Source organism: Geotrypetes seraphini, chromosome 5 (genome assembly GCF_902459505.1).
Source record: "Geotrypetes seraphini chromosome 5, aGeoSer1.1, whole genome shotgun sequence".
Taxonomy (NCBI): Eukaryota; Metazoa; Chordata; class Amphibia; order Gymnophiona; family Dermophiidae; genus Geotrypetes; species Geotrypetes seraphini.
This window is the reverse complement of record NC_047088.1, coordinates 151,027,268-151,044,528: the sequence shown is the minus strand read 5'-3', so window position 1 is coordinate 151,044,528 and position 17,261 is coordinate 151,027,268. Positions and strand designations below refer to the sequence as shown.

Genomic DNA, 17,261 nt, shown 5'->3' with positions numbered 1-17,261 from the left:
GGATTTTACGGGTCTAAAATCTGGTAACCCTAGGAAGAAGAAAGATAGAGAGTTGGACCTGGGGGGTATGGAAGAGGCAGAGAGTTGGATGAGGGGTTGGGGGGGGAGGAATTGGACCTTGGGGATGAGGGAGGGAGTTGTACCAGAGGCAACCTTGGGGGAGGGATGGTCCTGGGATGCCTTGTCCCCTCCAAAGCTGCAGTACCTGTCAGTGGCTAGTGAGGTAACCAAAGAAATCTGCTGCCTGAGTTGCCCCTTTCCTCATACTGCCTCAGGAGCAAGGAAGTCAGTGGCGTGCCTCCAGCCACCAAAATTTGCACTCCTCAAGCATGCTCATCTCATGCATGAACTGAGTATGCTCAGAGAGTGCCGGCATTGGCAACTGGAGGCACCCTGCTAAATTTCTCGTTCTTGAGACAGCACAAGGAGGAAGGAGGCAGCTTTGGCAGTGGATTTCTTTGACTGGTGGAGAGAGAGGAAATGTGTGGCCTCCCATTCCTCTCCCAACAATAGTCTCCCATCATACTGGGATTGAACTTTCCCTGATATCTGCTTTCCATCATCTTGATATCTTGATGAAATCTTTCCCTAGTCTCATCGCTGACATCACCAAGATTGGGTGGGAAGAAGTCGAGGTGAGAATGTAAGAAGTGCATTTTAAGTGACATTCTGGCACCCATTATCTGATATGCTGTCAGCATGTTCTCCACAAGCTCAGCATAATTCTCTGATCTGTGATTACCAAGAAAATTCTGAACAACCAGCACGAATGCTTCACATGCTGCTGATTCAGCTAGGTTCAGCTTCTGTTTGAACGCATCATCAAGGATCAGTTCACGGATTTCGGGTCCAACAAAAAACACCTTCTTTGATTTTAGCTGAGTGATAATTTGTTGGTTCATGCCACACCATGGGTACAGTGAAAGACAACTTCTTCTGTTTCCTATTCAGCTACTGTGTTCATCTAGAATAGCAGACAGTGCAGTACACATGAGGTGCCCATGCTTTATCTTGGTCACCAACTTTACTGCCAAAATAATGCTTGTATGCACTTTGAAGTTTGAAGTCTGCTGGACAAATTCTTTCGCTGATCTTGTGCAGTAAATTGTCCGCAAGGTAAACATAAATAAAATCTTAAACAGAACTGCAGTGATATGTCAAACAAGGAACAAAAGAATAAAACTGCAGGAATGGTGTACGAAATGCCTGGAGGGGCATAATCAAAAGAAATATCTAAGTCCATTTTGGACCTAAGTCACTAGTCGCTCAAAGTCGGCAGTGTCTAAAATCCATTCCCAAAAAATACGTCCAAAATATTTTTCTTTATCGAAAATCATCTAAATATACGTCCAGCCATTTGGTCAGCCAGACCACTAAGTTGTCTATCTTTATACCCTATTCTCATCCAAAAATTCGTCCAAGTCAAAAAAGCCTAGAATAAGACCTTTTGGACATGGGAGGGGCCAGCAAGTGATGGACTGGACACCCAGACATGGCAACACATTAGTGGGGCACCTTACAGGGCACAGCTGCAAACTTCACAAAAGGGTGCCATATACACATCTCACCACAACTCCCTTATAGGTCATGGTAAGCCCCCCAAAATCTACTAGACCCACCTGTCTACAACCCTAATAGCCCCAGACTACTTAAGCCACCTCTATGCTGCTCTACTAGACTTTCCTAAGCCAGGTGCTGATATTCTGGAGGCAGATATGTACAGTTTTTATTACGATTTTTATGGCGGGGGGGTCAGTGATCACTGGGGGAGTGTGTGGGGGGGACTGTACTTTGTGTTTGCAGTGGTTATCTGGTCACTTTGGATACCTTTTGGTCACTTAGACCTGGTTTTCAATCACCTAAGTTGCTACGTATTAGTTCCGTCTGGGCATCCTCATTAAACTTTCGGTTATACTTGTAGTATGACTAAGTCTAGGTCGGCCCACATCCTGCCCAAATCCTGCCCTCACCACTCCTCCTAAAACGCCCTTTTTAGTTCTGGGTGTACAGCAGCACTGAAAAGGCCTAAGTCATTTTTAGATACATCTAAAACCCAGTTTGATTATCAGCATTTGGACAACTTGTCTTACTAATCATCCAAGTGCCGATTTAGGCTGGTTTTTAGACGTATTTCCTTTTCGATTATGAGCCCCATAGTCTTTAATAAACAAACATTAATGTGAAAATAAAATAGTTTGTGTCCAAAAAGGTTGGTGAACCTGGACCCAACACGGTCCGTGTTTCAAAGAAACACTGCTTCCTCAGGGATCCAAAAAAATATATACTTGGGAACCATATGGATGACAACTGGAAACAGTGATGTGGCCAACTAAGCAGGCTGGGTGAGCTCCTTCGGAGTGTGGGAACAAAAGCTGAATCGAACTCAGTTTGTTGTCTAAGTAGAATCAAATTACATAACAGTTAACAGGGTGGCTCAAGGCAATCTACTGCCTGAGGCAAGAGATGAGATGGCGTCCCTCCCCCCCCCCTTCCACCACCACCAGGGATATTCCTTCTCAGAACTACAATCTGAGCATAAAGGGATGGGGGAGTCATAGAAAACAGCAAACTGACATGAAACAAACTGTTTATTATGAAATCTGAAGCATAGAAAATAATGGCACATAAGGAACACATTGCCCATGTAGCCTGGCCATCCATACCATATACCAGTGGTCTCAAACTCGCGGCCCAGGGACCGCATACGGTCCACCAGGTACTATTTTGAGGCCCTCAGTATTATAAAAAAATGATTCTTTTTGGAAAACTTGTGACTTAAGTGTCCGGCGGTCATGTTCTGGAACGTTGCCTACCTCACTGCTGTAACCTCATGCAAGCGCTTTCCTGCATCTGTACGTGATTGTCCTCTCCACTCCACCTCACAGTCACATACAGATGCAAGAAAGCGCTTGCGTGAGGTTACAGCAGTGAGATAGGCAATGTTCCAGAACGTAAGGTAACCATTGGAGGCAGTGCAGCTCGTACTTGTGTCCTGTGCTGGAGGAGGTAAGAGCTGAAGGTGGTTGCGGACGAGACTGCTGGGCACTTAAGGCACAAGTTTTCCATAAAGAATCATTCTTTATAATACTGAGGGCCTTAAAATAGTTGGTCCAAATTAGTTGGTCCAAAATCTTGTCTCTTGCAGTTGATACTTTGATAATTTTTCACTTTCTGCATGTTGCACTGGTTTCAGTTGTATATTGTATAGCTGAAATTATCAGAAGCAATTAAGGAAAGATTTATAAACTATAGTTTATAAATATTTCCATAATTGCTTCTGATAAATTCAAATTTCAGATAATCCACATTTTGGATTTGTAGGTACTTACCTCATACAAAGTTGTCATTTCTTTAATAAGACATTAACTATTTTTTCTGCGGCCCTCCAAGTACCTACAAATCCAAAATGTGGCCCTGCAAAGGGTTTGAGTTTGAGACCACTGCCATATACTAATCCTTCTTCTACCTCAGAGATCCAACACTCTTGTCCCAAATCCTTTGAATACTTCCATGCTTCCACAATCCCCTTTGTTCTCTTTTCTCCCATCATCCAACATCACTATTCCCTTTTTATCTGCCATCCAATTGCCCTTTTCTGTTACCTCTGTTTCTTCCCCATCTAACATTAAGGATCTCTTCAATGTCTCTCGCTCTTTCTCTCCATCCAACCATGTACCTCTATCTCTCCCACCATCCAGTATTGCTCCTCCTTCTCTCACTCTACCATCACCTCTCATCTCTCATCACATCTTTCTTCAACCATTCAGCTTTGCTCTGTCTCTCTTCCCCCAATATTCAGCTTTGCCCCTCTGCCTCTTCTGTCACCCCATTATCCTCTCTTTCCTCCCATTTTCCACCTTCAGCATTATCCACTCTTTCTCTTTTTCCTCCCCCACAGCCCACAAAAAGAAAAAAAAAAAAGTCAGAGAGGGCCGCATCCCTTTCCAGCATCTAACTCTTTCACCCTTCCCCCAATCGGCATTTTTACAATTCCCCACCCTCACCTCACATCTACCTTTAATTTGTAGTAAAAATGTTGGGCGGCAGCAGCAATACACAAAGCTGCCCCACGTGCCATAGAAACATAGAAATGACGGCAGAAAAGGGCCACAGCCCATCTAGTCTGCCCACACCAAGACCCACCCCCTATCTACCTCCATGAAGAGATCCGACATGCCAACCCCATCTTTTCTTAAAATCTGGCACACTGCTGGCCTCAATTACCTGTTGTGGAAGACTATTCCAGCGATCAACCACCCTTTCGGTGAAGAAGTATTTTCTGGTATCACCATGAAATTTGCCACCCTTGATTTTCAACGGATGCCCTCTTGTCGCCGCGGGACCTTTAAGAAAAAAGAGATCTTCTTCCACCTCGATACGGCCTGTGACATATTTGAACATTCATGTCCCCCCTCTCTCTGCATTCTTCGAGTGAGTATAGCTGCAACTTATCCAGCCGTTCCTCATACGGGAGATCCTTGAGTCCTGAAACCATTCTGGTGGCCATTCGCTGAACCGACTTGACTCTCCGCACATCCTTTTGATAATGCGGCCTCCAGAATTGCACACAATACTCCAGATGGGGTCTCACCATGGATCTGTACAATGGCATAATCACCTGGGGTTTAAGGCTGATAAAACTTCTACGGATACAACCCATGATTTGCCTAGCCCTGGAGGAAGCTTTTTCCACTTGATTGGCAGTCTTCGCTAATGATCACACCCAAGTCGCGTTGCAAACTGAAAAAACACCATGATCACCTTCTCTCACACCAAGCAGCCTTATGGGGTAAAGACCTAGATCAACTGCTTTCGCCCACTACCTACGAGGAATTTAGGAAGCGCCTAAAAACACACCTATTCCTGAAATACCTAAACAACTGACCTACTCTTCTTTCTCTCCCCTCTTAAGTCTGCCTAAAACTCCATGGCTGTATGATATATATAAATTGTTACTGTTATCATATCGTAATTTTCGCTGTATTTTTTGAATTGCACGGCCTTCCCCTAACAGGCCCACTTGGACATTTCTTCCAATCTGTATACCGTATACTCTCGCTCAACAAATTTATATATCTATAATTTTGCTTCCTTAATGTTTATGCACTCGGTATTTCTTCTGACTATCTGCACATTGTAACTCGCTGAATGTCCAGCACTCTTGATTGTAAACCACCTAGAAGTCGCAAGATTGTGGCAGTATAGAAGAATAAAGTTATTATTATTACAGTCCTTGCTAGGATCTCACCATTTAGGGTGTAAGTCCTGCATGGATTTTTGCCACCAAGGTGCATACCTTGCATTTTTTGGCATTGAAACTTAGTTGCCAAGTCTTTGACCAATGCTCAAGCAGGAGTAGGTCCTGCGTCATACTGTCAGGCATTTTGTCGGGCATTGTGCTAACGACCGATGAGCTTTTGTCTACTATGTTGCATAGTTTGGCGTCATCGGCGAATAATGCAATTTTACCTCGAAGCCCCTCAGTCAAGTTACTTATGAAGATGTTAAATAGGATCGGGTCCAAGACCAAGCCCTGCGGCACTCCGCTGATCACCTCCGTCGTATCAGAGAGGGTACCGTTAACCACTACCCTCTGTCGTCTACCCCTAAGCCAGTCCCTAACCCATGCGATTAATGTTACACCCAGTCCCATTGAACTCATCTTGCTCAATAACCTGTGGTGTAGGACGCTATCAAATGCTTTGCTGAAGTCCAAGTACATGATGTCCAGGGATTCTCCTGTATCCAACTTCCTTGTTACCCAGTCAAAGAAGCTGATCAGATTTGATTGACAGGACCTTCCCTTCGTAAAACCATGTTGATGGGGATCACGTAGTTTCTCCTCATTCAGGATTGTATCCAATTGGCATTTGATTAGCGTTTCCATAAGTTTATTTATTATTGATGTGAGGCTCACCGGTCTGTAATTCTCAGCCTCTGTCCTGCTTCCCTTTTTGTGGAGTGGAATGATGTTAGCCATCTTCCAATCCAACGGAACTCTTCCTGTACTTAGGGAAAGATTGAAGAGCGCGGATAACGGTTCCGCCAGGACGTCACTCAGTTCCCTGATCACCCTGGGGTGTAGTTTGTCCGGTACCATGGCTTTGTTCACCTTGAGTCTAGATGGCTCATCATAGACACTACTGGGCGTAAACTCAAAATTTTGAAATGGGTCTTCCGAGCTTTCCCTTGTCGGCAGCTGAGGGCTGGATCCCGGCGCCTTGCAAGTGAAGACCGAGCAGAAGTATTCATTTAACAGTTTGGCTTTTTCAGAATCTGAGTCCACAAAGTTCCCGTCGGGTTTCCTAAGGCGTACTATCCCATCTGTGTTCCTTTTTCTTTCACTAATGTACCTGAAAAAGGATTTATCGCCCTTCTTGACGTTCTTCGCAAGGTCTTCCTCCATTCGGAGTTTGGATTCCCTGACTGCCGTTTTTACCGCTTTAGACTTGACCAGATAGTCTTCCTTGGATTCTGGCATCCCTGATTGTTTGTGGAAGATGAATGCCCTTTTCTTCTTTTTTATGAGGTCTCAGATCTCCGTAGAGAACTATTGTGGTCTATTGTTTCTTCGCCGTTTACTTACTGATTTGACGTAGCGGTTGGTTGCCTCTCGTATGGTTGATTTGAGAGTTGACCACATCACCTCTACATTATTTGTTTCAGGTTGGTTTTGCAGCGCCCTCTGGACGAAATTTCCCATGCTTTTGAAGTTTGTGCCCTTAAAGTTAAGGACCTTGGTTAATGTGTATGCCTTTGTGCAACCTTTCCTGAGGTTAAACCTTATCATGTTGTGGTCACTGGAGGTTAGCTTATCGCCTACCGAGACCTCAGTAACACTTTCTCCATTGGTAAGTATTAGGTCTAGTATCGCCCGATCCCTAGTGGGCTCCAATACCAATTGTCTGAGTCTAGCACTCTTTATAGAGGTTAATAGCTTCCTGCTGCCGCTGGTCGTAGCGGAAAGTTTGGTCCAATCCACATCAGGCATATTGAAGTCTCCTAACAATACTGTATCTCCACGCAAAGTGATATTCTCAATGTCCTCGACTAAATCTAAATCCATGTCCTCCTGTTGTCTTGGAGGTCTGTATACTATGCCAAGATACAGGCATTTGTCCTTCCTTCTAGCCAAATTCACCCAGAGGGATTCCCCGGTGTACTTGACATCTGCAATCTTGGTAACTTTGATGTCATCTTTAGTGTATAATGCTACCCCTCCTCCTATTTTGCCCTCCCTGTCCCGCCGAAGTAAGTTGTATCCCGGTATAGCCATCTCCCACTCATGGGAGTCCGTGAACCAACTGCATCTTCTCTCCACTGCGGCCCTTGTCAACAGAAATAAGAAGTTTGTCAGAGAGGGCTGGATCTTGCTGGGGAAGAGGGGTTTAGGAGGGGGTCTGTATCTTGCTGGGGAAGAGGAGTATGAGGTGGCCTCCGTTGGCCCTTTTGCCCTCAAGGGGGGGGGGGTTGAGAGGGAAGGAGGGAGATCAGAAGAGTGGAGCATTTGTGCTTCTGTGGGGGGGGGGGGGGGGGGAGGGAGTTGGCAACACATTTGAGCAGGACCCGGAAGTTAACAAGGCACCAGCCAACATCCAGACCAGTGGTCCATTAACTCAGCATTATTAATAATTTTATTCTTATATACCGCCAAAGCCATAATAGTTCGAGGCGGTTTACAACAAGAAGTGCTGGACAATCAGGGAATAAAACACAATATAAAATCATCAGTACGTACATACAATATGAAAATAAAAAAACGTAAAACCTTAACTTACAAATCGATTAAATAATTTTGTTTTTATTAATTTTCTAAAACTGAAGTAGGATGAGGAATGCATAATGATATAACCCAACCATTCATTCAATTTACCTGCCTGGAAAGCAAGAGTTCTATCCAAGAATCTTTTATATCGACAGGACTTTATTGTAGGATAAGTGAGCATGTGAATTCCACGAGTAGGCCTGTTAGAACAGTTCGGTCTAAAATTAGAGACCAGATACGTAGGGGCCAACCCAAATATTGATTTAAAACACAGACAAGAGAATTTGAACAGAACTCTTGCTTCCAGGGGCAACCAGTGCAATTTTTGATAATAGGGACTTATATGTTCCCATTTTTTCAAACCAAAGATCAATCTAACAGCCGAGTTTTGAATAACTCAAAATCGTTGAAGGGTTTTCTTAAAAGTTCCCAAGTAAATGATATTACAGTAGTCAAGCATACTTAGAATGGAAGATTGAACTAATAAACTGAATGATACAGCTTCAAAATATTTTCTGATAAATCTTAGTTTCCACAATACAGAGAAGCATTTTCTAACCAATGCATCCGTATGTTCATCTAAAGTCAGGGATCGATCCCATGTCACTCCCAAAATTTTTAAGGAATAGTCAATTGGGAAGACCTGATCATTTAAAGAAATCGATAAATCTTTAATTTTGTCATTCGGGCTTGCCAGAAAGAATTTAGTTTTGTCAGAATTGAGTTTCAATTTAAATGCAGTCATCCACAATTCAATTTGCTTTAAAATAAAAGGCAGATAATATTTTATCTCGGAAGTCAGGTTAGTAAAAGGAATAACTATAGTGATATCATCCGCATAGATATAAAATATTACTTTTAGGGCTCCTTTTATGAAGGCGTATTAGGGCCTTAACGTGCAGAATAGCGCTCGCTAGCTGCTACCGCCTCCTCTTGAGCAGGCAGTAGTTTTTTGGCTAGCGTGCACTAAAAATGCTAGCGCACCTTCGTAAAAGGAGCCCATAAACTTTGCAATAAGTTCCCTAAAGAGGCAATGTAAATGTTAAAGTAGGGGATAAAGGGGAACCCTGCGGAACTCCGCAAGAGTTTACCCAACTGCATGATTGCTTATTATCACTATAGACTTGATACGATCATTTACCCAAAAAACCCTGAAACTATTTCAACACATTACCGGAAATTCCAATTGACTCCAAGCAGTCAAGCAGAATAATATGATCAACTAGATCAAAGGCACTACTTAAATCTAATTGCAAAACTAGAACGCTTGGGCCTTGGCTGAACAGACTATGAAGAAAGTCTAATAATGATGCAATAACTGTTTCAGTGCTAAAACCAGACCGAAAGCCTGATTGATTATCTTGTAGTATACTGAATTTATCCAAATACATTACTAGATCTAGGTTAACCATCCCTTCCATCAATTTGACAAATAAGGGGATACTCGCAATAGGTCTATAGTTTGATGTCAACTTAATGGATTCCTTAGAGTTTTTTACAATTGGTGTAATCAAAATCTGACCTAGATCCTCAGGAAATATACCAGCCAGTAACAAAGAAGAGACGCAATCATATAGCTTGTCTTTGAAGGTAACTGAGGCAACTTTCATAATATTTGGAGGGCAACAATCTATTCTGCAGCAAGAGTTAACATATTTCTTGTAAAATTTGCAGAATTGTTGCCAGGTAGGAATAATGAAGTTAGTCCAGGACATATCTACCCTAGGTCCGCTAATATGTTGAGCAACTGGATAATTCCAATAGTTGTTTGTGGAAACTGGCAATTGGGATCTCAACTTATTAATTTGTGATTGAAGAACTCGGCCAATGCATCTGCAGATGGTGGAGAATCTAAAGTAGAACAAGAGAGTGCCTGTATATCATAAAAACTGTTGACTAGCTCAAAGAGATTTCTACTATTAGTATTTGGTGAACCAATTTTTAAAGCATAAAACTTAGTACATTTATCTATTATTAGTTTTTTATATTCTTTTAATTTCAGTCTCCAATTCAATCTCTTTTCACTATCTCCCGATTTCAACCATTGTCTTTCTAATTTCCGTAATTCTTGTTTCACTGTTCCTAATTCAGCATCAAACCAGCCTTCCAAATTTTTATTTTTTATTTTTTAATTTATTTATTTATCAATTTTCAATTACAATCAAGTTAACACTTGTACAGAAAGATAAAGTTAAGCCACAAATAAAGTACATTATAAATTATATCCTACTAACCCAATAGTCCAAGATAACTTAATATAGCTTAACTTTAACTCAAGTCCTCTATAATAGAACCAAAATGTAGAAATCAGCAAGATAATAACAAAGAATTAGAAATGAAGATATAATAAAGGTTGTTGGCTGAGACAGGAAATCAAAATCTATGAGTGTTTCAAATATCCACTCCTTTTTTCAGGAGAGGGCTGATAGGAAGGTTGTTAGTTGACTAAGATCAAAGAAAACATACAATATCACACATTTACTTGGGTAACAAAGAAAATAGGTCGCCCCAAGAGCAATAACTCCCAGCTTTAACAACAAAAATTCACGTTGACGTTTTTGTGTATCTCATGACAGATCTGGATACATTTGTATTTTATACCCTAGAAAGTCTTTCTGTTTATTCTTAAAGAAAAGTCTTAATAGCCAATTCTTGTCTGGTGTTAAAGCAACTGTAAGAAGAAGTGTTGCCGGCTTTGCAAGTTTGCTATCTGAAAGTTCCAAAATTGTAGAAATATTAAGTACTCGTTGACCATCTTCTTCCTTTAACTTTTCTTCCCTTTTTATTGGTAAATAATGCACTTGGGTAATTGGCGGTAGCAATACCTCAGAAATTTCCAATATCTCCTTCATATTGCCTTTCAACATATCTCTAGGAGTTACTGCCGTTACTCTAGAGAAATTAATTAGTCTTAGATTATTATTACAAGATAAATTTTCTAAAGACTCCAATTTTCTCCTTAAATTAATGTTATCTCTCACAAGTGTTTCTGTAGTTTGTTTAGAAACTTTCACTTCTTGAGAAGAATTCAAAATAGAATTTTTTAAATCTTGTAAGTCAACTTTAATATTCTTAATTTCCTTTTCTTGAGTATTAACTTTATGCTCTAACTGAGAGAGCTGAGGATTAACAGATTTAGCCAAATTCGCCACTAGATCCCAAATGGCCTCAAGAGTTACCTCTTGGGGGTTTTTTTAATGTAGAGAAGAATTTTTTAGAAGAAACAATATCCTCACCAACTGAGGTTCCTTCATGGCTGCTGGTCTCTTGCTCACAAATCAAATGTGAAACATAGAAACATAGAAAGATGACGGCAGAAAAGGGCTATAGCCCATCAAGTCTGCCCACTCCACTGTCCCACCCCATTAAGTCAGAGTGCTTCTCGACCCACGTAGAGATCCCACTGGATGTCCCATTTATTCTTAAAGTCGAGCATGCTAGTGGCCTTGATCACCTGCACTGGCGCTGGTAAGTCCCCAGGTTCCAAAGGGACACTCTGCAAATGCAGAGAGTCCCACTCCAAGGTCCCCTGCATGTTGTCACCAGCCTCTGGGAAGAGTCCCTCATCAACTCCCGATGGTTCCTCATCCCGCTGGGAACTTGCATCCTGGGGAGGAGGGGGAGGCACTCCAGCTTCAGGACTCAGGGTGGTTTCCGGGCCCAAGGAGATTGCTTCCACCTCACCCCGGTGCGTCTCCAGCAGGCGACCCAATGCTCCAGCGATATCCTGCATTCAACGCAGAAGCCGATCCATACTGCCGAAAGCGGTCGGGTCTGGGCGCCGCAAGGCTCCAGTAGCACTACGTCCTCTCCGCTTCGGCATGTAGAGGTAATTTTAATATAGTAATAAAAAATATTGGAGAGCTTCTGAACCGAAGCGCTCAGCCAAGCCTTCAATCCACCATCTTGGTTCCATATTTTCATATTTCTTAATTTAAGTAAAGACAGCCTTTTTTCAAGGTGATCATGTTACTCCAGTCCTTCAAAAATTACATACATTGGCTTCCCATATATTACAGAATTCAGTTTAAAATTCCTACTTTATCTCAGAAAGCGGTTGATACCAGCTTCCCTGAATATTTGGTCAAATTAACTATCCCCTATGCTCATGCTCAATGTCTAAGTTCTTTAAACAATCACAGCAGTGGCGTAGTGAGGGTGAGAGGTGCCCAGGGCGGTGGTGCCCGTCCTCCAAATGCTCTTTCCCCACCCCCTCCTGCCATGTATGTGCCACTTCCCTCCCCTGTACAACTTTAACTTTCCTGGCACGAGCAGCAACCCCTAAGCTGCTGTCATGCCAGCGTCGGCTCTTCCTATGACATCACTTCCTGGACCCACGCCTGGGAAGTGACATCAGAGGAAGAGCCGACATTGGCGTGACAACAGATTGGGGGTTGCTGTTCACACCAGGAACGTTACAGAGATATGGGGAAAGGGAAGCAGCATGCACGCGACAGTGGGGGTGGGCAGAGAGGAGGCCAGGTGCCTGCGCCCTCACCAACACTACGCCCAGGACAGACCACCCTCCCCCCTTACTACACCATTGGATCACAGACTTATCCTGCTGAGCCCAAAACAGACTTCTGATGAGGCTAGGCAAAAGAGTATCTTTTATTTTATAGCCCCCCTTTCTCTGGAATAGTCTTCTGTTAACCATTAGATCTGATTCATCGCTAAAGAAATTTAAAGTTAACCTTAAGACCTATTTTTTTGCTGAGTCATTTTATCAATGACATTCAGACTTCCAGGGAAGAAGGCGCTCAGTGAGTTTTTGGCCTACTGTAGGGTGAACGTTACATCACTTTGATTTACATGTTAAAAAAAAAGTGATTCAGCAAATCATAATAAACATAAACATATGCGTTTGCTCAGCCAGTTAGTGGACTGAAAATAGCCGCTAACTGGCTAAGCTTCCACTCTGCCCCAACTCTGCTCCTAGACCTTCCATAAACTAGCCAGTTTGGGCATGGGCAGTTAGAGGGGCTAATCAGTGGCACTATCTAGTTAAGTGCCACTGAATATCACCAAATAGTCCTGTACAAGTGATTTAAACTGCCAGGAGTCTCTCCTGGCTGCTTTAAACTGCTTTGAATATTTCTACCCCTAAGATGGCTGAGCTGTTTAAATGGTTTTCCTCCCATGTCTGTTTCAATAGCCCCTGATTTATCTCTTATGATATATAAATCTTCAAAAAGCATTGATGGTTCTTTTTTTTTATTAACTTTATTTAGTTTTTAATGCCAACAAAAAGTGCATTGATGGTTCATTTGGATTCCTCCCTTTCCACACATTTCACAAAGTATTATTAAATTATTTGATGCCCGTATTTCATTGTATTCTGAGTACATTGTGCCGAAACAAGTGTCCCCTCCTGATGAAGAGCTGAAACTCGAGTCGGGGGGCCAGGGATTAGAGCATGGAGATTTAGTTATTAGAAAGCACGTTCAAGCACATAGAGCACTGGCACTTTAATACTGGCACTCTACCACTGTATCACAGCTGTGGCTACAGAGATCCAACCGTTCAGCAATTCCAGATAAGTAGTTTTTAAATCATTACTAAGCACTTTTCTTTGGTTGGGTCAGGGACAGTAAAGGCTATGATGATCCCTATTTTAGCCACAGTTTGGTGTTATCACTAAACTATTGGTTAGTGGTATGAGCACTTTACTACTATTATTTAAGTATTTATTTAATAACAATTAGAGCTGTTATTTGATAGATGATACCTGAATTTTTCAGGACCATTTTTAAGCTTTTTCACATATACTAAATTCCTGCAAGTATAATATTTTAGAAAGAATACCTGTTGAGCCACTAAGAGTTGCTGGAATTATACTGCAATTTACATATGATTGGTCCCCCTTCCAAACTGCAGTGAGAGGTGGTGTCATGAAAAGCACTGCATGGCTTTGTCTTGACTGTGTAACAGCTTTGGTTTACCAAACTAACTTTGCCGTGTGTCCTGTTTTTGTTTTGTTTTTTAGGTGAGTCATTACTAGATAGTGGGGCAGACTCAGGGGATAAGATAAAGAAACGTGTGAAGACACCTTATTCACTTAAAAGGTGGCGCCCCTCAACGTGGATCATCCCCACAGAGCCACTGGACTGTGAGGTCAACAACAATGGTAGTGACAGGGCAATCCACTCCAAATCCAGCACTGCTGTTTACCTCATAGAAGGAGGCACAGCCACAACTATGGTGTCGAAAGATGCAGGAATGAACTGCCTGTGAAATGTTTTCTATGCCTACAAACTGACATTTTTTTTGCAGAAACAGAATGAGCAGAAGACATTAAAAAAATCCCAATGAACTGTTTCATCCTCCTGTCAACACCCTTATCAAGGACTTGCTTTAAATAGGTTTCAGCTATGCAGAAAAAGATGTAGCTTATGCTTCCATATTTTTTTTATTTTGTTTTTATTTTTTAACAGTTTTGCACTTTTTAATTAGTATCGCTCAAGTTAAGTCTGTCTATTTTGACCACAAAATTATATATATGTATATCAAAAAGTGGTCTTAAAAATATTTTTTCAAAGCAACAGAAAATTTGTGTTGCAGATAATCAATTTGGACCAGGTTCTTAAGGTCTCTAAACTTGTAAGCAGACTATAAGACAGGTTTGACTGCAGTGGTGTCTTATATTCATGTTTTATGCTTAGGCTAGTTTGTATGTTTCATATGTCATGGGTGTATCATCTTTTGACTTCCCTATTTTTCTTGTGTGTGTTTTGTTGGAATGTGCAATAGTCTATGATTTGCTGCACAATTAATTGGAAAGTGCATTTTTCCTAACACTTCCTTCCCCATTATTCTGTGAATATTTTATATTATTTTTTCTGTTTAGCACATCTATGACAAGTTATATGGAGTAGCCAGTATTGGGCAACTATGGGCTCCTTTTACGAAGGCACGTTATGGCCTTAACATGCGGAATAGTGTGCACTAAAATGCCCCACACGCTAGCTGCTACCGCCTCCTCTTGAGCAGGCGGTAGTTTTTCAGCTAGCTCACGCTATAGCGCGCGCTAATCCAGTGCGTGGGCTAAAAACGCTAGCGCACCTTCGTAAAAGGAGCCCTATATCTTTCTGTCACTGTTCCTGAGATGATCATAGATAACATATAATTCCATGAAGATTTTTCCCCATTTTACTTACTATAGAGAGAGCTTATAAAAGGAACCTGTAAACAGAAATGTGAGCTGCCACTGGTTTCATCTTTCCACGTACTTAATAGGTTCTTTCCATCTAGTGCTGGAATCTAAGACACAGGTAGGCAGTGCTGATTCTTGCAAGCCACAAACATGTTCAATTTTCAGGATATCTATCATATTTTCATATTCTGTCAATAAACTTAATAAATTTGCATGTTTCATTTATCCTGAAAATTAGACTTGTCAGTGGCTCTCAAGCATCTGACTTGCCTGTCCCTGATCTAGAATGCTGAACTTTTGGTGGTATTAGGCAGTATAAGAAACCGAAATGCTAAGAACAAACTCTCTTAGAAAAAGCACTGGGTTTTTATTATTTGAAAATTTTTGAAGAAATTTCACATTTATATTTTATTATAATCTTTTTCTTATTGGTTGTTAGCATTAAAAATATTTGTTTATATATTCATCCCAGTAAGTACTGTGAGTAGTTTGCTGCCATTTGTAGTACAGACCAATAACTCTTCCATATTGTCTCACACTGTGAAAAGGCTTTGAAGCGATGCCATTTTGGCACCTAGTTCTTTACTGATCAATTTTTTATTTCTTTATTTTGCTTGACTGTTTCCTCCTGTTTCTTTGACCTTCAGATCAATCAGAGCTGGACTGGACTATGATGCTAGCACCTTCATTATCACCCATCTTATGTTCTATAACTGCCCACTTAGCCCAGCTATCACTAGGGCAGGTCCTGCTAGTGGGTGAACTGTTTGCTTAGGGAGGTAAATTTACAGATTGGTAGCCTGGCTCCACAGTGGCATTTTATCGCTGTTGTGAGCTGGTGCGGGGCCTTGAACCACAGGCCCACACACAAGTCCTGCTGCATTTCACCCCTTCCAACTCTTCTTCAACGGGAAGACTGCAATGCTTCAACGGGAAGATTGCAATGCTTGAGTGCAGGCCTGTGCTGCAAAACCTTATATGAACTATCAGAAAGCTATCAAGTGCCAAACTGTACCCATGCTTCTATTTTACTGCAGTCTAAGGCCTAATGGAAGTAAAGTAGAGCAGCATGAAAGAAAGGTAAGAGGAAGGAGTTGCTGGAAAGGGAAGATGGGGAGGGAAGGAAAATGTCTGGGAGGGATAGGGAATAGAAAAGTGGTGCTAAATCTGGAGGGATGAGATGCTGGACATGAGGAAAGGGAGTTAAGATACTGCATATTTGAGGTTATAGTAGGTAAAGGAAGAGGAGATGCTGGATATGCTGCAGCAGGGTTAGAAACACGGAAGACTGTGAAGACCTGCAAAGGGACCTAACGAGACTGGAAGACTGGGCAAAAAAGTGGCAAATTAGTTTTAACGTAGAGAAATGCAAGGTCATGCATGTAGGGAAAAAGAACCCGATGTTCAACTACAAAATGGGGGGAACACTGCTAGGGGTGAGTAACCTTGAAAGGGACCTGGGGGTGATGGTCGACACATCACTGAAACCATCGGCGCAATGTGCAACAGCCTCAAAGAAAGCAAACAGAATGCTGGGCATCATCAAAAAAGGTATTACAACCAGGACGAAGGAGGTCATCATGCCGCTGTATCGCGCAATGGTGCGCCCGCACCTGGAGTACTGTGTTCAATACTGGTCGCCGTACCTCAAGAAGGACATGGTGATACTCGAGGGAGTGCAGAGGAGGGCGACTAAACTGATAAAAGGTATGGAACATTTTTCATATGCTGACAGGTTAAAAATGCTGGGGCTGTTCTCCCTGGAGAAGAGGAGACTTAGAGGGGACATGATAGAAACCTTCAAAATCCTTAAGGGCATAGAGAAAGTGAATAAGGACAGATTCTTCAAACTGTGGGGAGCCACAAGCACTAGGGGTCACTCGGCAAAATTGAAAGGGGACAGGTTTGGAACAAATGCTAGGAAGTTCTTTTTTACCCAGAGGGTGGTGGACACATGGAACGCGCTTCCGGAGAATGTGATAGGCCAGAACTCTGTACAGGGGTTCAAGGAGGGTTTGGATAGGTTCCTAGAGGATAAGGGGATAGAGGGGTACAGATATAACTTGAGGTAGGTTACAGAAGTGGTCAGAAACCACTTCACAGGTCGCAGACCTGATGGGCTGCCGCGGGAGCGGACCGCTGGGCGAGATGGACCTCGGTCTGACCCAGTGGAGGCAACTTCTTATGTTCTTATATGGAGGTATAGAGAAGGGAAAATGCTGTACTTTGGGAGAGTGCATAGCTGAAGATTCACCAAGGGCATCAACTCTAGTCCCTCTGCACAGCAGTATATAATACTGCCACTGAGCTATCGCTCCAGCTTGAAAAGTATTCTTAATCTAT

The 17,261-nt window shown here is 42.2% G+C and overlaps 1 protein-coding gene across 2 annotated transcripts in view; it reads left to right on the top strand.

Moving 5' to 3' along the window:
• Nucleotides 1-15,384, top strand: part of BMPR2 (bone morphogenetic protein receptor type 2) — a 325,794-nt gene extending 310,410 nt beyond the window's left edge. For both annotated transcript variants that reach the window (XM_033945719.1, XM_033945717.1), the window contains one exon: nt 13,752-15,384. In XM_033945719.1, coding sequence (XP_033801610.1) covers nt 13,752-13,999 — 248 coding nt within the window. In that variant the 3' untranslated portion in view covers nt 14,000-15,384. The remainder of the gene's footprint in view (nt 1-13,751) is intronic.
• The last annotated feature ends 1,877 nt before the right edge of the window (nt 15,385-17,261 follow it).